General features: G+C 44.8%; 1 protein-coding gene across 31 annotated transcripts in view; it reads left to right on the forward strand.

Moving 5' to 3' along the window:
• FOXP1 (forkhead box P1) overlaps nucleotides 1-25287 on the forward strand; it is a 465689-nt gene that overhangs the window by 354303 nt on the left and 86099 nt on the right. For 19 of the 31 annotated variants that reach the window (XM_070050577.2, XM_051852212.3, XM_089305428.1 and 16 more), the window contains 3 exons: nucleotides 13766-13903; nucleotides 14913-15002; nucleotides 20438-20591. In XM_070050577.2, coding sequence (XP_069906678.1) covers nucleotides 13766-13903; nucleotides 14913-15002; nucleotides 20438-20591 — 382 coding nt within the window. Of the gene's footprint in view, nucleotides 1-2464; nucleotides 2719-4350; nucleotides 4481-13765; nucleotides 13904-14912; nucleotides 15003-20437; nucleotides 20592-25287 lie in introns of those variants that run through there. The other 12 variants (XM_017343958.4, XM_070050583.2, XM_089305431.1 and 9 more) reach the window with 6 other exon arrangements.

The raw sequence follows: 25287 nt of genomic DNA on the forward strand, positions 1-25287 counted from the left end.
CACTTGGCCTTATAAACCTCAGTTTCTTCCTTGGTCGGGTTTTAACAACTACAGGAGATCTTCTGGCTGAGTAACCCAATGTAAAGCCCCCACAATCCCCCCCCCCCATTTTTTTTTTTTTTTTTGACTTTCTGTCCCAACCTTTCCAAAATGACCTGGCAGTTAAGGTGGTGAATAAATGGCATTAGCTGCTTCTTCCAAGTCACCACTCATTTCACAGTCTTCCAGCCAAGGGAGGTTCCAGTTCTCACCCAGTCCCAAACACAGGGCAGATGCACAAGACCGCATGAGGGTAACCTGTGAGTCCAGGATTAGTCAAGGTGGCTCGGCGTACGCTCATTAGCCAGGTACATCCCTGAAGGTGTATTTCCCTGCCCAGGAGTCATCTCTCAGTCACCCTGTCGCTTGTCTCTTTGGAGAGAGGGCAGTTTGGGGTTCCCAGTAGCTTATGAGGCAGCTGCTAAGCCATTCCCGTGCTTGTACTGTCATTCTCTCCCCCCTCCCCATCCAAATCATCAGTTCTTAAAACACCACCTCCCGGAGGAACCATCCCAGACCTTCTTGCTCCTGGTGATCCCCTCCTTCTTTGTAGTCCCGTGGTGCTCCGAGCTACCACCATGCAATTTAGTACTTGAGTAACCACGGCATTGCATCACTCTAATTATTTTGTGCAAGGCTCGTCTCCACAGCTGGGTCATAAGCGTCTGTAATGTTTCTTGTTTGCCTGTTTGTTTATTGTTTGTTTTGATGCTCCTGGAGACGATGAACAGATAAACACTGACCTGCACAGGAGGAAGCAGAGCTTGTTGAAGCATGTAGCAGTTTTATGGATCCCTCATAAAGAACTTAAGTTTGTGTGTGTGTGCTTTTTTTTTTTAAATTGCTTCTTCAAAGGGCAGGATTTTGTTCACAGACATGAACATCTCAAATTCATTTTAATACTTGAAGAAAAATCCCTTTTGTATTTTGAATAACCATTTCTACTTTCCTGCTGCACGTTGGTGGGAGAGAACTTCCTATATTTTTATTTCCTGCCTTTGGGGCTTTACCCGCCCTGCCGGAAGGAGGGCCTTGTCTCTTTAGGAGTCACAACTCTACTGGTTCAGAGCACTGGACAGTTCTGGCAGATTTAAGGCCCCAGCTCCCCCCCCCCCCCCCAAAAAAAAGTGTGGCCTTGGTTCTCTATTGAATATTCATGAGAGGGTGGGGGTCACATTTTTGTGACCTGAAAAAGTCCCATTAATAAATTTGTTATCTGACACAGAAACACTTGAGGGTGGAGAGGGCTGTGCACTGTACCCATTTAGCATCTGGTCATGCGTGGACGGTCGGTTGGCGCTTTTGTCTCCCTTGCAGCCAGATTAATGGGAGAATTGTCTGCTCCCCACTGACCTTACTGAAATCCAGGCATTAGCTTGATTGGAAATATTATCAGTGTGCTGTCTGGTTTGGAGTAACCTGCATTTAATACACCTCAAATCAAAAAATACTTTGCAGTAAAACTCCTGGCATTACTAGGTTAGGTTTGTTGCCTTTTTTTTTTTACCCCTAATGGAAGAAAAATACTATCATTTGATGTCACTCTTCCTTTTCTATGAATATACTGTGAAAATTTTGAATTTTAGGATTTGGGCTTTTTTTCTTCTTCTTCTTCCCTCAATCTGTATTGGGCAGGCAAGGAAGTTTTTCGCTAAGTTGGAAGATGGTGAATTTTGTGAGAGATTTCTCCAGCTGATGAAGTTGCCTGGATGGCCCTGGCACTCCTTAAATCCTGCCAGGTGAGCCAAAAAAGTCTGGCGTATTTGGTGGCTTCTCAAAAAACCCTGTTCTCAGCCGCTCACGGCGTGGAAGAGTGGTGACGCTTCTCATAGAGGGGTCCTCTTAAAGTGCTCTTTGAGAGCAACTTCTGTTGTCGCTGCTGTTGTATAAATAAGAAAGGAATTTAGAGAATTATTTCTCAGCAAACGTGTGGCAGATGCCTTCCCCAGCAGCTGTCGTCCTAGAGGGCCGGTGGCTGGGTTCGGCGACCGGGCGCGTTCGGCGGGTTTTCGTTTTTCTGTGCGCACGGGCACGCTTCAGGGAGCCCAACGCGGGGAAGGAGGAGGCGTGGGGGCTCCCCAGACCCCCGACGTGGAGCCCAACTTGTCCACGGGCCGGTGTCAAGGAAAGAGCCCGTGTGCGCTCCCCGCGTGCCCGCCGACACCGCAGCAGCAGCCCGGCGCGGTGGGGTCGGCTCCGGCCGCGCCGTGGCCGTGGCCGTGGCCGCCCGTGAGGTTAGCACCGCTCTTTGTCGGTGGCGGGGCCGACTCCGCCAGCCCGCCCCCGAGCCCGCGGCCCCCCGCCCGGACGTCAGCCGGGGGCGGGTCAAAGGGTTAACAGCGACTCGGGGCAGTCGCTGCCCAGACAAAAGCAGGGTTTGGCCGGCGCGCGATTTCACCTGCCGCGCGCAGCGGCCGGCGCGGGGCGCGGGGCGCGGGGAGCCCATTGTGTGGGGCGCGGCGCGGGCGGGCGGCGGGCGGCGGCGGCGGCGCGGGTGTTTGGACGCGGGTTGTGATTGGTGGAGCGGGGCGGGGCGGTGGGCGCGGCGCGGCGCGGCTGTCAGCCCGCGAGCCGGGCGCCCCGCGCGCGCAGTCGGCCCGCACGCCGAGCCCGCCGGACCCACGCCCGGCCCGCGCCAGAGCCGGCCCGCGCGCCTGGCGCCTACATGGAGAGTGTCAGGTTGGTCGCTGCGCGCGCGTGGTCTCTGCCGTGTCGCTCTCCCTCCCGGGGGCCCCGCGCCTTTGGCTTCCCGGGGCCTCGCCGGGGGTGGAAGGCAGGAGCGCCCGAGGGCTCCGAAGTTGTCTCCCAGTACTACCGACGAGGACGAGCGCCGCTCTGTACCAACTTGGGACGGAGTTGCGCCCTGCGAGTGGCGGGCGGGGGGTGTGGGGGGGGAGCCCCAGGCCTGGGCGTCCTGGGCAGGGGGATGTGTCCCCCACCCTGCTCTCTCGTCCCCCCTTGAGAAATGCTTCTGGGTGGGGAGCAGCTGAGAGTTGGAGGAAGTCCTGCTCCTCTCTCCCTCTCTCTCCCTCTGCCTCTCTCTCCCGGCTTTTGAGCTTCGTTTTCTGCGGGTCTGGCCTCCACGCAGCCACTTGGGTAGAGCCCTCGCCGCCACCCGTTTCGGGGCACCTCTCCGGGCTGTGATTGATGTCACTCCCCAGAGCGTGTGAAACGCGCACAGGGAGCCTTCCCTGTCTCGGTGTGGCCCGCGTGGATGTCGCTTCGCTTCTGAGAGTTTGTTTCTATATCTGTCGAGGCTATTTTCGGGCTTGGCTGCTCCAGTTCAAGGAGTTCGCACACAGTGAAGCGGGGCGAGGCGGGGGTGGGGGGATCGGAGCCCCGCAGCCACCGCGTCCCGAGCGGGACGCACGGGCAGGCTGCGTGCGAGGCGAAGCCTGCGCTGCGGTAGTTCGCTGCTCCCTGAAGTGAGAGCACGGGGCTCGGGGTTGCACGCGCAGCAGGCGCAGGGCCGGCGGCGGGTCCTCCCACCCGCACGGGGCCCTGGGTGTAGCCAGCCCCGCCGACACAAGTGCGGGAAAGACCGGCAGTGCGGTGGGACTTCTTTTCAAACCCCCTCCAGGATCGTGTTGGGAAGGCGAGGACCTTTAGGAAGTGGGTGGTAAAGTTTTGGAGCAAAGTACATATAGGAGCTTCCTCTTTGGGATTAACTCCTTCGGGGCCTGCCAACAGCTCGAACTGAAACAGCTAATAATTTTATAATCTTGTCCAGACAGACCAAATGTTCTAATCAAGCCTAGTTAAAAATGCAAATCACCTAATTTCCATAGATTCCAACATTCTGAAAGTGACACATTTGGGGGGGGGATTAAGCCTGATAACAGGAAATGTGAATCATACTATCAATGACTAATCCGCTTAAGAAAAAAATAACTTAAATTTATTTTATCATTAGGAAATCAGTGTTAAAGGGGGCATTTTTTTTTATTTAAAGCAATTGACTTTTTTTATTGCAGCAGAGGCCCTGTAGCGCCCTGTTTGTTTTTTTGTAATAGTTTTTTTTTTTTTTCTTTTTTAAGAGGAACGTGCATGCACTGGAAGGTGTTGTATGTGCTAAGTGTTCCAGCTAGCTTGTCAGTGCCCAAGACCTGGAGCCGGAGCACATTAAGTGTCTGATGTGTTCCTGTTATCATTTTGTTTTTAGCAGAATGCAGATCTTTGTTGAATGTTGAAACTGATCATCAAGTGTACCAAATGAAGACAGAGCACATTTTCTTAATTGATAACCTTTGCATAAATTGAAAAAAGAAAACCCAACCCTGATCTATGTCTATTTCATGTGATTCTTTGTAGCTGTCTGACACATTTCAGTGAAAAGTGTGTAAAAATGAAACCAAAATACAGACTGCCTACCCAGAGACACTGGCTGACTTACTCTAGGATGTGATAGAGCTGAACTGAAAACGGATTGGGCTGACACTTGGTAATCAAAGTTGATTTATTGTTCATTAGTACTGCATTAGCCCTTTCAGGCAAGACAGCTATTTGTGTAGTGGCCTGTCAAGAGGCAGACTGCAAGCACCTGTCATTTCTAAGGCACGAGATAAGCAACCAAATATTAAAAGGATGCAAATAAAAATATATTTCAGTAGATAACGGACCACATGGTCATACAGTTTTTTCTTAAAAAAAATTAACATGGCCAATACCAGTCTATAAGAAAGGAATTATACACACACACATACACACAGATACAGCGAGGGAGAGATGAATATACCTTTTTCCCCATGGACTACATATAGAATGAAAATAATAGGCTTTGTATTGGCCTGTTTGCCTTAGAAACTTTCTTTCCTATCCAAATGTGCAGGCTGTCTGACAAAAACTTGGTCAGTTAAGGAAATGAAAAACATGTCAATTATTTAATCCAAGTATTTCAAAGAAGGTAGGCTTCCCGTTGGTGCTGTTTTTTAATAAACATTTCATAAAATGAAACTTCTAAGCATGGGTCAATTATATGAAAATGTGATGACATCATAGCTAAGCTATGATAATGTTGGATAATAATGTCAAGTGCATTTTCTGCAACATGTTTCACTCTCGATTTTTTTTTTCTTCCCTCACTGGAAGGGAATGATCTCATGACATATAATAGAAAACAACCTAAGTGTCAAAAGAAAACAAAATTAGTGAACTTTTGTCTGCAGCCATAGAAACGCGGATTAACTCATTTTTCCAGGGCTGGAATGGAAACATTGTGCATGAGGATATATAGTGTATTGTCTTCTCTGAATTTTCATTTGACAGGGATTTTAGAGACTGTGATCTTAATTAAATCTCAACTAGCTGAAATAATGCATCTAAAGGCATGCAGTGTTGCGTAACCTTGCTCAGTTGGTAAACCATAAATCATCAGAAAGCTTATGATAGGAATGGTTGGTTTGAATTTTTTTTTGTTTTGTTTTGCAGTTAAATGTACCTTCAAAAACAAAACCCTCACCATTGCTGCCTTGCGTTTGCACGTTGTCAGGAGCTGTCACCTGAAAGATAAACTCTTTTATGACACTGACCAGTTCTACAACTTTTCAGCCAACCTCCACATGATTGCAAGAGACAGTGAAGTTAAAACCCACATTAATTAAAAGCAATGAAATTCCAGATTTGTCTTGGCTAATGTGGCAGACGTGTTGTTTGAGTTACTCAGTCTCTGAGACCATCAGAAGAGCTTGTTGTAGCCAGCTTCTCAGCTTTTAGACCCAGAATTTGAGTAGAATTTGAATTGGCAGAAAAGAAGACTGGAGAAACTCATTTTATTGTGTGGGTTAGTTGTGCATGAGCATCACTAAAGGGAACCTGAAAACCACATTCTTAGTAACTGGACAAATACAGTGGCCAGAGAGAATGCACGGCAGGTAGTTAGTTGATTGTGATTTATAACCGAGGGACAATGCAGCAACAGTTAACCAAAGTAAACAAATAACACACACACAGACCCAATTTATGTTACGTGTCACTATGCATTTGATGACAAGGAGTTCTGATCATTAGGTATCCACCTTATCTGTCCCGTATTTGTCAATTCTAGTGCTTGCAAATACTTATTTTTTTTTTAGTGCCTTATTAAAACAGATGTTTCCAGCTACTGCATTTTTTTTTGTTTGTTGGTATGTAAGCTTTTAGAAGGAGCTACCAGTAACAAAAAATTGAGAAGGCTCTCCTGGTTTGGTTTTATGTCCCTTTGCATGTCGTATTTCACATAAGGTTAGGGTTGGGTTGCTGATGAGCTGTAGACCTCTGGGGAGCGGAGGAGTGAGGCTGTCTATACTCCTGTGACTAGATTTGGGAATAGTCCTAAATCCAGAAGCTGGTGTGGTTGTTTGGTGAAACGTTTGTTTTCTTGGAAGCAGCCTGGTGTGTTCTGGATACCTGTTTCTCAGTACTTTCAGAGTATACTGTGCTCTTTCATCACCACCATGACCCCTGCTCTCCCCCCATGAGTGGTTTTCTGCATTCGGTTTTATTTTCTTCCATTTGAAAAAGAAAACTCAGGTGCCTCTTGGCTAAACAATTCCCTGTAGATTGTGGGGACTTGAATCATCTGGGAAGAGCTCAACTGGGCCTCTGCTTGTGGATTGTACGAATAATCTCTGTGTCCCTCTTCCAACCTAACCTGGCAGTCGCTTGAAGAGAAATTAATTTAGAATGAGCAAAACGAACACTGAACACATGCATTGCGACTCATTTCAAATCCAGTTAAAAGCAATTAATCAATGAAGATGCAGGCTAAGTGTTGTGGTGAGCTTTTTAGAATGCCTTGGTATCATGTTTTAATTTTTAAGCTTTATCTTGCCCTTAAATCTGAAACATCATTGTTCAAATAACTGAGAACAAGGTAAATCAACAACATCAAAAAGGTCGGCTTCTGTGATTTCTCAAGGGCTTGTTATTTTGTACTTCCCAATTCTATTTGATGTCTTGACAAAACAAGATGACACAGGGGAGAATACATTAAATTTTGATTTTTTTCATCTAACCTGTTACAGTTGTGGCAGCTTAATTTCTTGTGCTTTTTTTTTTTTTTCCTGGAGATGGCTTTTTGTACAGTTACTCTAATTGTCGCACCACTTCATGAGGTGGGTCTTCATGGGTTTCCCAGTTGCCTTGATTGTGCCTGGCATCCTTTAAAAAAAAAAAAAAACACATTTTGACCTTTCACATGGAAGGAGCTTTTCATTGGGCTTTATCGTCATTAGAAACAAATCGGTGAATGGTGAGATTGTCAAAGAAGCAACTGATGTTTTCTCATTAGAATCTGATTTGCACCCCTTAGCTTAATAACTGTGCTTTTAGAAGGTGAAGGTGTTAGAAGTGGGCAGAAGAAACTGCAGCTTGAGAGAAACTTCAGCTGTAATTAATAGTGATAATAAAGGAGTCATTACACCCTTACAGAACTTTGAAATCATTTGATTTTGGCCTCCTGGCTCGTTCAGATTCTTTACCTCCATCCACCCCCACCCCCACCCCCCCCATAGTATGGAAAAATATGTATGTATGTTTGCAGTGAAGTTACCTGTGATGTTTTCAATGCTGGTTCAAGCCTGAGGAAAGCAGAGCTGTAAATGTAATTTTCAGTCTTAGAAAAAGAATGCCTTTCCCCTACTATGAAACATGAACATGTTGTTTTTCTCCATGTAACAACAGTAACCATGATCCCAAACCATACTTACAAGTTATCTTTCCTTATTTTAATTACCCATGTGTTTCAAACAGGAGTGATACAGTTGCTGTGTCTTGCATTATTTTTTGAATAATACTTGCCTTTGAGAGAACTATCTTAGGCAGGGCCTCTTCCTTTTCCCTTCTAGGGCTGAAGATCTGTGGATGGAATCTTTTCTGGGGTCCCCTCTCAGACTAGCCTTCCCACCCCCACCCCCGCCTGCCAGTGGCAGCGCCTCAGTAAGGAGTTGTTGTTGTTGTGAATATAAAATGTCACAGCAGGTTTGACTCACGTGCACAAAACTGTGGGGAAAGGAGGCAGAGACATTTCTCTAGATTTAAATAATAATAATAGTTGCTAGGTTGAAAAGATCAGTGCTTATTGGGTGATTATTTTCCAAGTGTAGCTTCCTTTGTTTCCCATATTTAACAATCGCTAATGGGAGAAGCGATTTAATTTATGTAAACTTTACATTTTTATGCAAATGAAGCTGATATTTATTAGAGCTAAAACAATTATGCTGGTACTTAGTGGAGTAACCTTGTAAGCCTGGGAAATGTTACAGGAGAGCAGTTGAGGCTCCACGAAGACTTCTGCTGTAAACAAATAAGGAATTTCTGCCACTTTTTACAATGTAAAGACAAAAGGAAAAAAAAAAAGACCTCAGAGCTTTGCACGAGATTGCATTTTAGGGTTGAAAACCTGAAATAACTCCTGATTGGCAGGCGAGTCTTGGCCTCACAGTTCTTCATGAAAGAAAGATAGCCTTTCTTGATAGAATGTAATAAACAAAATGATAAAAAATGAAATGCTAATTGCATTTTAAAGAGATCTTTTTTTCCTAAAATTTTAATAGGTGGTTGTATTGTTACTGAGAGAACAGTTATGCTAATGACTGACTACTTAGATGATTTTGCATTAATATAATAACCATTACCTGCCTTAATGCTTTGTACAGTATTGTGGCAAAATAGCTAAGTCTAAAAGAGTTATACAAAAAGCAGAATTCCATAATGAAACAGAATTATACTTTCCACATGAATAGCGTGCTTTTTAAAAATATTTTTTAAGAGTGAAATACTACGTCAGAAATATATTTTCTTTCCTTTATAATACAGCTGCCTTTCATAGAACCTGTTGGTTTGTTTTTAATACCAGAAAGAAGCTTCTTAACTTTTTGTTTGCTGGCATATCCGTTGGCTTATTAAGTATGAAAAAACTCTTGTTTTTCACGGGGGGGGGGGGAGTGGGGGGGTTGATTTTCTTTTACCCAGATTCGCTTCTATATGGCCATATAAAATTTAGCATTTTTTTCCCTCTTTTTTAAGGAGCCATTTTCTTTCATTGCTTCTGTTTTGATATTCTGAAGCCTTCTACTTCAGTTTGTTTCACTCTTGTTGTGTGATTAACCAGGTGACCCTGCCCAGCCTGGTCAGTTATCACTCAGATACAGCCTGGAGCCTAGGAAGAATGTGAGTTTCCTGGGGGCACACACCCGGTGAATGATCAGCGGTTCACAAAGTAGTGTCCAAAGTATTTTTGGAAATAATTTAATGGTGATTAATGGAAGATTAATGGAACTAAAACAGTATTTTAAAGTTATCTTGTTTTTACTGTTTGTACACATAGTGATTATGAGAAGTCACTGATATGCATAATTTCTGTGTATTTATACCGGGCAGTATCTGCTTGTAGTTGAATGTAAACTAAAGAGAGGGGAAAAAGATGATAGCGTGTTATTTCCAATGTTTATATTGAGGCATCTCCCCTCCCACCCAATTCCTTCAATTGTCTCCTAGATTAGAAATAAGTATTGTTTCTGTGAGTGTTTTTATTTGTTTGTTTGCTTCTTAGATTGTGCCCCTCCCGTTACCTGCCTCCCCCAGTGAGCATAAGGGAAACTAATCAGGCATCTGACCTGAGAGTTTCCAAGCATGCAGATGATAGGGAGTCATTTTGGAGAGAGGGAGAAGTGTACCAGGCGGAGTTTGCACCGCGGTGTCTGGGCTGTGAACAGCAGTTGCTAGTGCTGACGGCGGTTCCCCAGTTGCTGGCACGAGGTAGCAGCAGGTCCATACTAGCAGCGGTCTGTGGCTCGAGCCCCACTGCCTTCCTGCCATTCCCGCAGGTTTGTGCGCACCTAGGATCGGCCACACCCAGTTGATATCAGTCAACAATGTCTCATGCGGAGTGTTTTTTCAATTCACGATTTCCTCTCGAAACTCAACTATAGAGTGTTAACTGTATGTGTTTTTTTTTTTTTCCAATTCGGTTTTGTATGCTAGCATTCTTTAAATGTCTGCCAGAAGTTTAATTTGAATTTCTGATCCCTGAAGGCAGCTAGACAGAATCATTCTAGTTCTTCATAAATTGCCTTCTATGATTCATTGTTAACTCATAAAACATACTCATTTCTATATACTGAAACAGTTCAGGTAGTTACAGTATCGGGGATGTAATTTGGGGGTTTTGCCTTATATTTAAATTGTCTTTGGAGAAAGAAATCAAGAATTTGTTTCAACTCCCAGTGACGCCATGAGCCCTGTAGGACACAAAACATCAGAAATGAATGTTTTTTTTTTCCTCAAGGAAAGGAAGGTAGATGACATGCAATTGGGGTATGTGTTGGGAGTTGGGGGGGGGGGGTTCGTTTTTACTGACTACTCTCAAAGAGGGACCCATAAATATTAGAGGGTTGTAGTTAAAAACTCACATGACTGTTTTAAATACTATTGATTTAAACCACTGGCTAGATTTTATGAATCAAAGTGTAATTTCTAAGCTTTGGCCATATTTCTCGATGCTAAAGCACTCTCTCTTGTGTGCCTTTAGCTGCTTTCCAGACATTCAACACAGGATTAAATGATAGTAGTTACAGTGATCAATAGGTTAAGACTGCTACAATCACTCTTGCCGCTAATGACCTCAGTAGTAATGGGCAATAAAGTGTGGGCTGTAATAGCCTCTCGCTGGTACTGCCTGCCCTTTGATTCCTAGTATTAGTGGGGACTAGGTACATGAAAAAGTTGGACGTTGGGAATTAAGGGAGTGGATATATAGGCTATAATTCTTAACTATTTAAAGCCTTAAACTGTGCTCAGATTTTTTTACCCCTCTTTTCTACCCCACCATGGCTTCTGGTCCATTTGAATATGTTTGCTAAAGCTTTTCATAACCTCTTTTCATGACATATGGGAGCAGAAACTTTGGGGAAATCTTGGTTTTATTACATTTTATAAATTAAGCTGCAGCCCACTTTGGAAGCCCAGAGCTAACTGGTGTGAAAATGTGGTTTCAGATAGTAAAAGCAGAGTGACGGCCATCAGGATAGAATAGCTCACCTCTGCTTGTTCGGAGACCCTTCAGCCAGTTCAGAGGATTACTCAGGCTTGCTTCCTCCCCTCCTCTGGCCGTGCCTGCTGCTGGGAGCATTTTATTACTCACCAGCCCCTCTATCAAAATGTCCAAAGGGAAGGAGAAGAGGAGACTCTAGTTCATTTTCCTGCTCTGCAACGTGACTGCAAAAAATGAATAAATAACTGTGGGAAAAGGAGATTTAAACCAGGGATTGTACGTCAGGGCGTCAGCCTCACCTGGAGGTGTCAGGCCCGTCCGGGAGCTGCCTGGTTTATTGACAGGGGAGGAACAGTAGCATTTGTCATCTTAGAAGGCGCACACCATATTCCCTCTGTGTTAGGGTAGGTGTATGTATATATTTTACTTCTTAAATTCATTTTGTTGAGGTCTAATTTGCATACCGTAAAATACAGTCCCTTTCATTGTACCATTGGAAGACTTTTCACAATCAAAATAAGTTCACCCCAAAAGTTCACGTCTGGCCTAGGATTTTTCAGAGCTCTGTGAACAGAATTAGGCTCCACAGATTCTCTCTATAGTGATCTCTGCTCTGTCTCCGAGGTTCATGTTCATCAGCAGCCTAGGTTTGCCACCACCCTATTCTTGTCTGTTCATCGCCATCAGAGATTGGCTCAAGGATATTTACGTTGTATATCATCCAAGAAACGCAAAAGAAAAAAAGAAACCTTAAACATGGTTCTTTTGTTTGCTTAATCAAACCTCCCTGCGTGCTGATGCAACTCTGAAGGGAAAGTAAACTTGATTGTGCTGTGTTGGCTTCCAGCAGCTCTGGAGATAATGATTGGCACCCAAGACATATTTAAAAATTTAAAAAGTTTCTTCTGCATGGAGACAAAGTAGACTAATTAGGATGAATTTGTAGATGGTTAGATGTTTTGATAACGTCTTCTTGGTGTTTGCCCTAGACTGAATACAAGTTCAGTGTTCCAATCATTGGTGATATTTCATGCTGCGAATTATCTTTTTAAAAGGATAATTTATCCATTCATATACATCTGTCCCTTTTTGCATATAAAAATATTCAGACATACCCATCTGTTTTAAATTACAGTGTATCTACATCTACACTTAAAAAGGCCACTGCAACAGGAAGAATTCACGGATGACCTTCCAGAGTTGGGTTAATGAACATTTTCAAATGTTCTAGCAAGTGTTTTCTAAACACGCGAAACTTGCCCATCCACATCCCCACACAACAAAACATGCCCACAACAACTGTGGAGAACGTTCACTGTGCATGAATCTGACCTTCAGGAACCATTTTTAGTTCATCAAAATTAGTGATGCTGAGAAATCGGGACATCAGTGCATAATGACTGTGAAATTAGGAATGAGAGCTCGCTATGCAAATGACAGGACAAATCATGTGAAAAAGTCAAGATAAACTGCATATTAAGACATTATGTTACATAAAATTAATACTGCATTTCTCCCTTTGCTTACTGCTCCCTGGAAGGATTTTTTAATTCTTTTATCTTCTGATCAGCTATTGTCTGCCGGATTTTTTTTTTAAGTGGCACGCATGCAAAGTACAAAACATGTTATTACCTTTTATTGTAATACATGAGATGACAGCAGATCCTTTTTAACAAAGTATATCCTTTACTGCTTCGAGCTCCTTGCTGTCACATGTTTGATTAGAAACCAAAGAAAAGTAAGATGCTTAAATATTACTCTTAGAAGACGTACGGGTTTTGTCTTTTCTTTCATTGTTTTTTCTTTCCTTATCTTTTTATTTGGGGTGGGGGTGATTTTTCATGAAATAGTCTTCTTGCATTACGGGGACTGACAAAATGGTTCTCATGTAGTCTGCAAATTAAACACAAGTGCAGTGATTATTTTGAATAGCTAAATTACATTCTAGAAAGCTTGCAGAATTCATAGCATTGTCATTAGGTATCCGCTTGAATACAATTTGTGTAACCTTGGCCAAGACAGCCTGTCATTTTAATGTCAGTGTTTTATCTGAACAAGACATCATCCTTTCAGATACAGTGTGCAGGTTCCTTGCAGAGATGCCCGTGCAGAAACGTGTTAACAGTTGCAAATATGAAATGCTATCAAGTTCATCACTGTAGCTGTTTGTCACTGAAATGTCATGGAAAGCGGCTTTTAATGGTATCGCACATAATATGAAAGAATTGAGACATCTGTATGCTGAGTGAATAAGGAAGGGGAAAAGGCATCATAGAAAGGGCCTGTGTTTAAGTTCGGAAGGTGCGACCCAGGGCCGGCCATGGCAGGACTGCCTGCATTTGTGGGCCGCGGAGGAAGTGGGTCGTGTCAGCCCCAGCTGCGGAGCTGTGGGTTCCCACGTCCCTTCCCCTCTTGACACACAGTTCAAGTTTGGGTTCTCTGCCTACAGCCCCACTCATTCTTCCTAAAAAATGGGGGTGGATCTACCCTGACTCCAGGCAGCATTTGTTAGGTGTTTCCTCCTTGTCCGCTTGCAAACCTGCCTGGAGCCCGCGTTGTCGCTGTGAGGTTTTCTTTTTCTTCGTTTAAAATACAAAGTCCAGAGCCGAATGAGTGGGATTTGTCAGGGTATCCTGTCCAGTTGGGCACCTTATTGGGAGCAAATCCGTCAGTTCCCAGCGGGGTTGGAGGAGAGGGGAGGAGACGCTGATGATGACCTGGCTTCCTGTTCACCCTGTGTTCCCGTTCCCTTTCTAGGTGCCCGCGTCAGTGGCTATGATGACGCCGCAAGTTATCACTCCCCAGCAAATGCAGCAGATCCTCCAGCAACAAGTGCTGAGCCCTCAGCAGCTGCAGGTTCTCCTCCAGCAGCAGCAGGCCCTCATGCTCCAACAGGTAAAGGCCTTCCTCCTGCTCCGCACCCAGGGCTAGAGCCCAGGGCCCAGGCCTCTAGCACATCCGCCTTCCCCCTGAGCCCCTGCTGTTCCCATGGAAGGACCATGAGCCCGAGGGGGCTGGGTGGGGCGGCCCTGAGTAATGAGTGCGTGGGCACCCCTGCCGGAGGATGAGGGCCTGGAGAGGACCCGATGGACCAAGATTAGGCCTGTAATTGGACTTGGTAGAAATAAGATCTTTTAGGCTTACGTGGCTTTACACTCTTTTATTTGGTAAGCCCAGAGGCTTCCAAATGGTGTGAATCAAAGCAAAACGAGGAGTTCAGTGGGAGCAGGTTTAAATGTGACAGCTCTTGAAGTCCCCAATTCAACTCAGATGCTTGCAGAATTAAAGGGAAAAAAAAAATCAGGAAGCATGTTGGAGTTGGTTCATTTTAATGTACGGCGTTGATCTCTACTTTCATCCATGGCTGCGGATGCCGAAATGAACTTCTAGCTGTCCTTGTGCCGTGAGGGCCTACTTTGCAGACCCAATGGACACCTGAACCCAACAGACGCTGTTCAGTATAGCAGTTGCTGGCGTTGTGGGCTTGGCCTGTTGGGGACAAGCTGAGTGAGGAGCTCCTTACACTGTGCATGCCCTGGGCCTCAGTGCACCCCTGCGCAGCCCTCCCATGCAGGAAGCGCACGTCCAGGAGCCACCGGGCTCTCTCTCTCGGCAAGGGCATTGCAGCTTTGCTGTGCTATCAGCGGTCATTCCTGGCCTTACTGTAATTAGTTTGTGTAGAAAATGGTATGTTTTTCATCAGTTCATTTTGGAGATTACTTTTCAAACAATAATGCCAAGAATAGTCAGTGTGCCCTGAATTTATTGTCGAGTTTCAAACTAAAGGTCAGGCCATTACAGATAAAAGGATGCTATTTTTCAAATCGCAGTTTGTGCGTGGCACCGAAAGGGACAGCGGCTGGCGCTACCCTCCATGACTTACCATCTTCTCTTTCCTTTGTAGCAGCAGCTTCAAGAGTTTTATAAAAAACAGCAGGAACAGTTGCAGCTTCAACTTCTACAACAACAACATGCTGGAAAACAGCCTAAAGAGGTACCGACAATACACATTTTACTTTGAGACCGCAGATCCCAAGGGACTATCTAGTGGCTATTAAACTGTCATTCATCTTTTAAATGATTGCACAACCGAGCCGACTCTATCAGTTTTCTGCTTTCGGACTGAGAGTTACTGTCCTGTTTGCTCAGAGACTTTCCTGGGTTCCATTGGCTTGCTGCCACCTACTTTATGATACCCCCATTGCACGTGTACCTGTGTGAGGAGTAGGGGCAGGGGCGTGAGCAGGACGTTCAGGGCTACTTCTGCAAACTGTTAAACTGAGGGCCAGGTCCTAGCTGAGGGGAGTGAGGTGCGTTCAGTACAGTTGTACTGGGATGCACGCTTCATTTTCTTTTTGTCCACTTCAGAGAGCTTGGATATGTGGAGATGGCCTTTTCCACTGGAATCATGATCTCTGGTGAAGTTGGACAAACGAAAAAACTTAGAACAAGGTTCAGCTTCCCTAGCTTTGTTTAACTTCTAACCCACAGGTTGTACGTATCAAAGTTGCTAGAGGCATGCATCACATAGTACAAGTTCAAGTTAGAGAAGATTCCAGCTGGGATTATTTGTGTTTTCCTGAGTGCAAAAAATAAAAGTAAGAAGAGTAAGAAGAGCATGTTATCATAGCACAAAACTTTGTAGCATCCATGAGTCATTGCTTTATGCCTCAAGGCACAGTTAGGTGGCAGAATGAGAAGGAAAGCCCCTCCCTCCCCACCCCGGGGTGGGGGTGGGGGATTCTGCTTCATCTTCTCTGCAATGCCAGGCACCCACGGCTCAGCCGCTGGTGGGAGCACCTGTGCACGGTGTCCCCTGGCATGACGTCTGGCTGCCTGCAGTGTTTGCAGTGGGTTGGCAGTGCCGTTTATAATTCCAACAGCAGCCCATCGTCCGACCGAAGGGCTTCTTTGCAGGCCCCAAGCACTCAACCACTCCAGTTTCTCTGGGAGAGAGCCTTGCCAGGTGACTGACTGTCCGAGTCCTTGTCCGTCGCAGAAGCACGGCTGCTGGGCGGCGCTTCTGGTACACGTTGTGCACGCTGGGAGGGCCCCCAGCCGTTCCCCCTTGGCCGGCTCCTCCTTCAACACAAATTGGCTCTGTTTTCCAGGCCCTGCCAAGTGCTCGCCCTGGAGTCCTGTTTAGCAGCCTGGGTGGAAACCCCTGCAGACTGAAGGGGCAGTTTTGGGGTGAAGGGGAGGAGGTGTTTTAATGAAAATGCTGACACAACCTTAAGTACAGTGGCGCGCTACCGGGTGCTGCTATAATAAAAAAGGGAACAGATTAAAAAGTGTCTAAAATGTAAATCTAAAGGACTAACAGTAATTAAAATGGAAATGGCACAGGGAGGGAAGGCATGTAATTGTGAGATATCACTGTGCAGAAGGCTCTCAGCTTTGTTTTGCTGGCTGTTTTTCTAATTCAGCAGGGCTTACTCATCAGTGGCAGTTCAATGCGCGTTAATGACTCTGGGATTGCAGGCATCACTCTGGACAAAGAAATGATTATTGTGCGGTCAAAAGAAGTTCAAAGACAAGAAGGGAATTTCAGTTTTTTCCTTAGAGATCCACATTCAAGAGCATATAAATTAAGCCAAATGTTAAAAACCACAGTCTGAAAGCTGACTTCAAAGTCACAACTCTCTAATTAATGAACTGCGAGCTTCAGTTTGGACAAGTTGTGGTTTGATGCGCCCATAAATCAACATGACAGGCCTGTTTCACAGTCTCAGACAGTGCTTGTCATTGAGTCACATCAGATGTAAACACAGCAGAAAAAAGAAGGGATATGAAGGAGGTGCAATTGATCAACAGAATTGGTAAAAACCCACTTTTGAAGCACATTATGCATGATCACAGGAAATGGTTACAGCCTCAAGAGGTTTCCCCTTCTGCTGTTGCTTTTTTGAATCAGATTTCTAACAGCCTTCAAAAGGGAGAATAAGAATTATGGAGTTTCTCCCCTGTGGCTTGCAGGCAATAACCCCCTGTTGTTATTTTGTGCTTCTTTCTTTTCAAAGGCATCAAAATTTAGTTTTTTAAAGATCTTTAACTCTATATTTGAAGACAAACAAAAAAGGGCTGCCACTGTCATTCTTATCAGTTACCAGGGATTGTGTTTTTCCTTTCTGTTGCCACTTCTTATTAACCTCTTATTTGGTCTGTTAGACATAGTTTGGAATGCACGTCTGCATGCTGGGAGAACATGAAAGTTCAGATGAGCTCAGAGGGCACATAAAGAAATGTGAAGGGGAAAGTTACACAGCAGAGAGAAGGATAAAAGTTAACTCTCCCAAATTGCCGTTGTCAGAGAGGGGAGCGTCTCAGAGCACAAAGATGAGGCGGTGGCTGAGTTTTGGGCCAGGGAGTCAGGGCGCAGAGAGCGTGCCTGGTGCCTCTGAACGAGGTGGACGGCTGTGCTAGCGTTCCAGCATCTCCCAGACACTGAGTTCGCCTCTGGGCCCTCCTCGGCAGGCAAAGGTGACCCAGGAGGTCCTTGCCTTTGCATATTCTCGGAGGTTGGCAGAGCAGTGGCGTGGCCAGGTCGCCTTCGGTTTCCCTCCGTGTTCCCGGCGCCAGTGGATGTGGCCGAGACCTGGGTGGTACACGGTTAGGAGATCCTTGTTTCCCCTCAGGTAAGGAGCTCCTCTCCCGAAATGGTCTTGCAGGTGGTGGGCCTTTGGTGGTGCTGAAATGAAATAGAGTCACTTGGTGGCAGTTTCACGATGTGGACTGGTGGTTATGATTTTAACAAGGGTTGAACTTGGATGTTGACAGATGGAACAAGTACATTAATTTACTGAATCCCAAGTCATTAGTGGCTCATAATTTTGTATCACTCGGCTTTATCCAACCCCCTTCCTTTTTTTTTTTTTTAATTTCCTCTGCTGTAAGACACTTGATCACTGGCCAGAACAGTGTGCCTGCACTCTGTTTCTTCCCCAAAGTTGAGCTGAGATATTTCCCTGGGAAAGTTTGGCTCCACATTGGGTTAGACCTGAGACCTTCCTTAAAAGACAGATGCTCTTGGCTGGGGGAGTGGGGGGGGGGGGCGCGGAGGGGATATGCAGCATACAGGCTATGGAAGCAACTGCTTGTTATATTTGACAGAACTGGTGTGGAAAATACACAACAGAATTAATTTTAAATCAAGATACAAAAAAAAAAAAAAAAAGCTCCATAAGATCCCATCCTGCACGGGTGAGGTAGGCTGAGCTGATTGTTTTAAAAAGGGCCGTTTGTCCGGGCAGTTATGACAGTTTATGTTAGGCAGTAGGGAGTAGCCGAAGAAAGGAAAACAGACCTTTGACTGCAGCTCCAGGGAGGGGATCCGAAATGCAGGGTTTATCAGGGCATTTGAGCATTTTAGCACTGACTACTGACCTGTCGAGGGGACTGCACGGAGACCTTTTTTGTATGCATTCAATTGTGAGAAGTAAACAAACGGACTCGTATCCTGTGTTTGGTAACTGGGTGGGGAGCACAGTTTGGCAACCACTGTTGCTTTTAAATTCTTTCTTTGGACAATGGGCCTTGTATACTTTTATATCCTGGCTTTTCAAACGTGGACAGCTTTCATGAGCTTTTCCTAGGGATGGCCACAGAGACAACAGAGAAGGCATCAGTCATTTCATATAAATACAGAGTTTTTAAACATTTCACTTACAGTAAGACAGGAAGCACCCTCCCCAGCCTCTAGGCCCCCCTTCCCCCCATGATACGCTACATCAAGAGCTGGTTCCACCATCTTTTGTGTCAGTTCTGGTTTTTTATCTTCCCCCTCCTTTTTTTTTTTTTTTTAATGTCCTGAGTTAATATCTGTTGAAGAAGTGAAAAAATCATTTTGACATGAATATAACTATCATTGGGTTTTACATTAATGTGATAACTTGGGAAGGGGTGAAAACAATTGGATCATTTTATGCATGCTGTTCTTAAAATGAAAACACTGGCTTTTCATTTAAATTTATTTAAATTTTTGTTGTTAGTGGTATAGAATTTGTTTTTTGGAGTGAAACTCAATTAACTTTCTCAGTGGCATGGTAGTAAGTCTGAAATTGGTTGCTAATATGAGAATGATGGTTTACACTGTAAAATAAACTACATGGAGATGGAAAAGGAAACCACCATTTTTCTCTTTCTTTGAACTTTTGCATCAGAAGGTCTTGATATACATGCCACTTCATGGATATATCAGATCAAGGTCATGTGTTAGGTTAAGTGAATGCAGTTGTTTGTGGAGTATGGTTATTAACCAGCACACACAGGCTCTCCAAAGGGTTGCATAGCCCTTTTAGTTGCTAAAGTCTCTCTGATCTTTTGAATAGACAAGCAAGCAGATCTTGTTCTTTTGTTGAAGAAGCTCTTGTTTTTTGGGTATTTTTATGTTTTTTTTCATTTTCGTTACAGTGTGGGAAGGGTTAATTTTCCTTTCTAATTGTTAGCCATAATGTGGCTAAGACCTCCACCTCGATATGAGTCCTAGCAGATTAGGGATATTAGATAATTTCCTTCTATTTATTGTACTGCTGCACTGTATTATCTTTCTATCACTCAGATAATTACTGAGGAAATCTACATTAATTTTTTTGGCTGGAGCGAGGCCTGCTAAACACAGGAATGATGTATTGATGGTTTACACAACAAAAGTTTTCCTCCTGTCATTGTCCAGTCAACACAGAGATATTTATCATATCGTAAAGCCCCTTCTTTTCAAGAACAAAGCTGGTGGGGGAAGCGGGACCAGCAGCCAGGCCTAGGGATTGTGGAGGTGAAAGCCAAGTTCAGGCCTCCGAAGCTCGCAGTGCCGTGCGTATTAAACACTTGCAGTTGAGGACGATGTTGTTTGCTAAATTATGAATGTGTGTAATTAAAATCTAGTGGCTGTTTCTATGAAAGATTTACAATGTTATTTCATCGTTTGTCATGGCTAATTAACAATATTAGATGAAGTTTTTCTTTTTCAAAGGTCTGATTTTTTCTCATTTATTTATGTCAGAAGTGATAAACAGAGTAGTTAAAAGCTGCTGCCGGTGCTGGCGGGGAGGGAGGCAACTTGTTCTTTTACACCTCAGAGGTTCAGGGTTCAAATCCCTCCAGAGGACAGGAGTGATCAGGTCTTCTTTCTAGTGTGGGCAAGAAAAAAAAAATCTGACCTTCTGAAAGTTCACATCTGCCTACAGAACTCGGGCTTTCAAAGTGTCCGGGAAGCTGGCTGGGCTGACCGATTATTTTTCTCTGGTAGCTGGCAAGGGGAAAGGAACACCCTCACCCCTCACTCCCCTGGGAGTCCTGGAGCTGAGACCTCCCCTGAGCTCTTGTGCCCATTCTAGGTATAATTCAGCCATGGCGGTGCGGGATCACACGTCCACACTCTGCACCTTCCTTGGGAAGTGGCCATCTCATTTTTTCCCTCCTGATTTCTTACAGCAGCAGCAGGTGGCTACCCAGCAGTTGGCTTTTCAGCAGCAGCTTCTACAGATGCAGCAGTTACAGCAGCAGCACCTCCTGTCTTTGCAACGCCAAGGCCTTCTAACAATTCAGCCCGGGCAGCCCACCCTTCCCCTTCAACCTCTTGCGCAAGGTAGGCATTCGTACCCGGCAGGCACAGCCCTGTGAAGACGTGGGGTGGAGGCGGGGGTGGGTGCCTTGGTGTACCCCAGCTTCTCAGTAAGGAAATGGTCCATCTCGGGCATGCATATAGAAACAGAAAAACAAACCAGAAACAACCTGAGGGAGCGACTAACCAACCTTTGTGGAAGTTGAAGAGTCTGCTGACGCCAGCATGAAGGTTCGGAGTGCAAATGTTGTGGGTTCTTTCAGTAGGGTGAAGCGCTGCTTTGCACTTGTTGAGCATTTTAATGGGATCCTCTAGCCTTTTGCTGTGGAACCCCAGAGGGATTTTTCTAGAAGGCTATTGTTAGTCATTGAAAGGTGTATTTTGTATCACGTAGCTGTCCAATTGTAGATCTTAGTGACACTTTATAAAATGCCAGTTTTTATTGTCTAGGGATAAATTCAAGTTTACTGTTCTGCGAATGAGCCGAATCTGTTAGAAACCAAGGTTGTTCGTTGTTCCAGTTTTCTTTCTCTTTCCTTTGTGTTCTTTTTGCCACCTTCCGACTGTTGACTTTTGGGTGAGTGAGGTACACGCTGATCAGAACAGGTACCCTTTCCAGGTCTAGTTTGTTCTCAGACACTGGGGTTTGTTGAAAAGTAGCAGGGTTTAGTAGATGTAATGAATGACTTTGGAAAAGCCACTGATGATGGGTGGTAAAGGTGTGAGGTGCTGGGACGTGTAGGAACCCGGGACACTTGTTTAAGCAGCCCTCACTGACGTGTGTAACGTAAAGGCGAATGGATTGTTTGTAACTAGGAGGGAGGGAGAAGGTGTCCCATCTGGGTTTTGAAATATGATTGTCCCCATTCCCCAAGTGGTAGGATGGATTCCAGTTGGCTACCTTAAGGTTCCCAGCCCTTTCAACTCTTATACATTTGGACGTAAGAGCGTGAGTGTGTGTTTGTGTGTGTGTGTGTCTCAAAGGCTGGACACTCAAGCCTTACAAGGTAGAACCTCCTTTGTGTTGCTCAAGGCCCCGTCATTTGTTTGGTATCTTTGGTGTGTCGAGTGGAGCCAGTGAGGCGTGCATGTCTGCGTTTAAATCTGCTCTCTTGAGTCTACCACACCCAGCTTATGTCCCTTGAGGGTTTTTTTTCCCCTTAATTTTTGTTTTTGTTTTTAATGTTGAAACCATGTCCTTGACCTTCTGTCTTGCCCCCAAGCTCCCTTTCCTCCCCGAGTACGCCAGTGTTTGGTACGACACTAGTATCTCCTCCATTGCTGCCCAGATAGAGGGTTTGGTACCTGAGCAATACAAGGGGGGAAAAGAAAGAACACATCGACTAATGTATTTTTGTCCTTGCAAAATGTTAATTACACCTTCGAGTTTATTGTTGGGAACATGGCAGGCTGTCCTGACACACCTGCCGGACGCCGGTTTCAGCCTCCCTCGTCTTTTCCCACCACTCCTGTACTTATTAAGTTTGCTCACTAAGGTCCATTGTTATAGTACATCAGTTAAGCTGTCCAAAAGAGGGCAATTGGGCAGTGACAAGACAAGCTCATGTGTAATGTGAAAGAAATGAATGTGGTGATGCATGAAGTGTAATCTCTGCAGTAACATATCAGAGACACCAGTGGGTAATTCACTAGTCGTGGCATTGATTGATATGCTTAGCAGTCTGCTCTAACTACTAGCCCCTTCTACGTAAGCAGGAAGCCTATTGAAAACCTAAAGAGAGTCCAAAGGTATGCCCAGGATGGTACCTGTAATTACTGTGATCTCTGGAATCAAGTTCTTCTTGAACTTCTCTTAGGAATCAGGAGCTTGGCTCTGTCCACCCCCAACCCCTCGCCCAAGTGGCTTGAGAATTCAGTCATGTTGGACTGCAACACAATTCTTTTTTATCAGAGAGATGATGGCTTAAAACTGATGTCATTATGAGGTTTAAATCAACTTTCTGCTTGCTTGAACATGGTCACCTGGGTATGGATGTACAAGGACAAAAAAAGGTTGATCAACTCTGTTTGTCTTCCAGCCAGTGATACCTGGGGTTGTAAAATTGAGTTCCATGAACAGTAATCTGTCAACTGTCCCCACAACATACATTTTTTAAACCTGTGCCTGCATTTTCTTTTATAATGAAGGGACCAGTTGTCCTGGAAAAGCAGACATAGCACCAAGGCACAGGAGTTGTGTGTGAAAAGTGCTGGGAATGCCCTCTTTGTCATTAAAGCCAGGATTGTTTTACATACCAGCTTGTGGCCTTGCTAAGCTACCTCAGATATGCGTGTCAGAGTACAGAGACAGATACAGCGATGGTGATTTGAAGTCCTTGTTTTCAGTCCTGAAGGTCTCCTGTTGTGATATGGGGGATGCTTTCTGTTGGCTTAAAGGTTATTCTAGGGCCTTCTCTCTGTTTTATGCAGCTAGCAAATATTTTTCAACCTGACCTCCTTAATGATGTGATCCTTCCTAGAGCCCTTAATTTCATATAGAGAGATTCCTTCAGTTTCATCCTGACCTTTTAGTTTTTCAAAGGTGAACTCCAGATAGGAGAAACTTACATGCTTGGTTTTATACCTGTGAATGGGTTTGTTAACCCGGGACTATTACTCTGGCTCCCCCATCTTGCTTACTGGAGACTTGATACCCATTTGTTCTGATGAGTGACTCACCTACCTTTTAGCTGTCTTAGATCCTGTCCTGAGATCTTGGCTGTCCAATAATAGCATGCTTTGGTAGGTAGCATTCGTGAACTAACAGGTGGACGTCGCTACTGGGGTGTAGCATTGATGGAAAAGAATGATTTGACAGCTTCTCTGTAAAGTCCGATGAGAGTGTGAAGGCAATGATCACGTAGAAATTGGGCCCTAAAGTACTGCTGGCTGTCACTCACTGAGTTCCTGTTTTATCTATCATTTTTCCCCTGTCGACGGTGGAACCAGTTTCCCATCCCATTGGCGTACACGGAGAGCAGAGCACCATGAGTGTACTCTTGAGGTGTAACAAGTGGTCGTGCATTTGCCCTTGGCTGTGTTTGTGGGATAAAGAGCTCACTTAGAAAATAGCTCCAAAAGTGCTGTGTTTCTCCGAGGGAAGAAGGTGTCAGTCAACACAGTTGTTAGAACCCAGTTCTTCCCATGCAGCTGACCCGGAAATCAATTGGTTTGAGTTGAAAAACAGGCAGCTTGTTCTTTTCGGATGTTGACTCCCTAGAAAATAGAAGCCGGTGTTGGCTTGTGTGGGTTTGTATCAGTGCACTACCCTTAGTAGACAAGCCCTTCAGCGCTGTTTCAGTTGGGTAAATGCTTGGTCAGAGGGTCCCCATCACGCTCACAGGTAATTGTTGGTGTGCAGACCACAGTGGCAGGCCCGCTAGCTACAGGCCCGTCCCACCTGTCACTCGGAGAGGTGTTTGAAAATAATAGCCCAGATGCTGCAACACCGGACTTGGGATTGTGTAGTGACCTTTCTCTTTGTTTAATTTGCCTCCGAGGTTTAATTTCAGGGGACAAGTAATAATTGAATATGCCTAATAACTAAATGCTCATTTGGGACAAAATCCATCAAAATATAATTGGCATTTGATTTTTATGAAGGGAGAAGAAAACCGACGTGGCTGTCGAGGATGCGTTCTAAGAATGTCTGACCACTTAATGTATCATTTGAAGCCTCCTTTATAATATATATTAATTGCAAAGACTTGAGCATTTGAACATTTTCGTGGAGAACTGTTAGGAGAGACCAACTGTTTTTGTTAAGGCTCCTCTCAGAAAGGCGGGGAAGGTTATTGGTCCGCTGTGCAATAATTTACTCCTCTTTGATATGCAAACGATCCACGGTGAATATAAAAAAATCCTATCAGACTCATTTCACAGTTCTTAACCACTCGGATTCTCTGGAGTCCATCGCCTCATTAGACCAGTGCTCTCCAATGCTAGCATAATTAAAATCTTTAACAGTTTAGCAAAGTAAAGATGTTTGGCTGATCACGTTGAGATGATTATCTATCCATTGTATTCTAAATGACAAAAATAAATTAAATTTAGACCTTGGCATTTTTTATTATGTGTTTCAAATGAATATAATGCACACAGCCTTCTTTTTTAATTCAATACCTTGGGTTTGGTAAGAAACATGCCTGTTTCGGCTGCTGCGTGTACTCAGCAAATGGCAGGCTTTGGGGGCTGGCTGTGTCACAGTTGAGCGAAACAATGAGCCGCCATCCAGACGTCCAGGTCTGGTGTGGGGCTGCCTTCTGGCGCGCAGGGTTTATGATTTCTCGCCAGTGCTCTTCCAGAGGAAGCTGCCGCTGCTGCTTGGGGCTGTCCTTGATGTTTGTTAGTTTCCGTCCAGGACGGCTCTCTCCCATGCTTGCATGCACAGAGCAGGCGCTGGGCTGGGGTCTGGAGACCCCGGGCTGAGGACCAGGGGCACACGGTAGTGAGACTGACAGGCTGGTTCTGTCTCCTCTTGGGGGGAAAATACAGGCTGACATTTCCTCCTTAAAACCCGTGTCCATGCTGACCTCCTTAAAAAACCGGAGAACTTTATTACTCCCAGTTTATTTTACGTTTTCCTTTTATTCTGTAATGGTTCATTAGCATTGATCTAAGAAATGACAGTAATAATAGTGTTACTTGTATAAAAAGTTACGCAGTTTTTCAGTAGACACATCCATCAATTAAGCATGTGGTACTAGAAACCAAAATTAAT

Source organism: Oryctolagus cuniculus, chromosome 10 (genome assembly GCF_051225735.1).
Source record: "Oryctolagus cuniculus isolate XC-2025 breed Fujian yellow rabbit chromosome 10, ASM5122573v1, whole genome shotgun sequence".
NCBI classification, from domain to species: Eukaryota; Metazoa; Chordata; class Mammalia; order Lagomorpha; family Leporidae; genus Oryctolagus; species Oryctolagus cuniculus.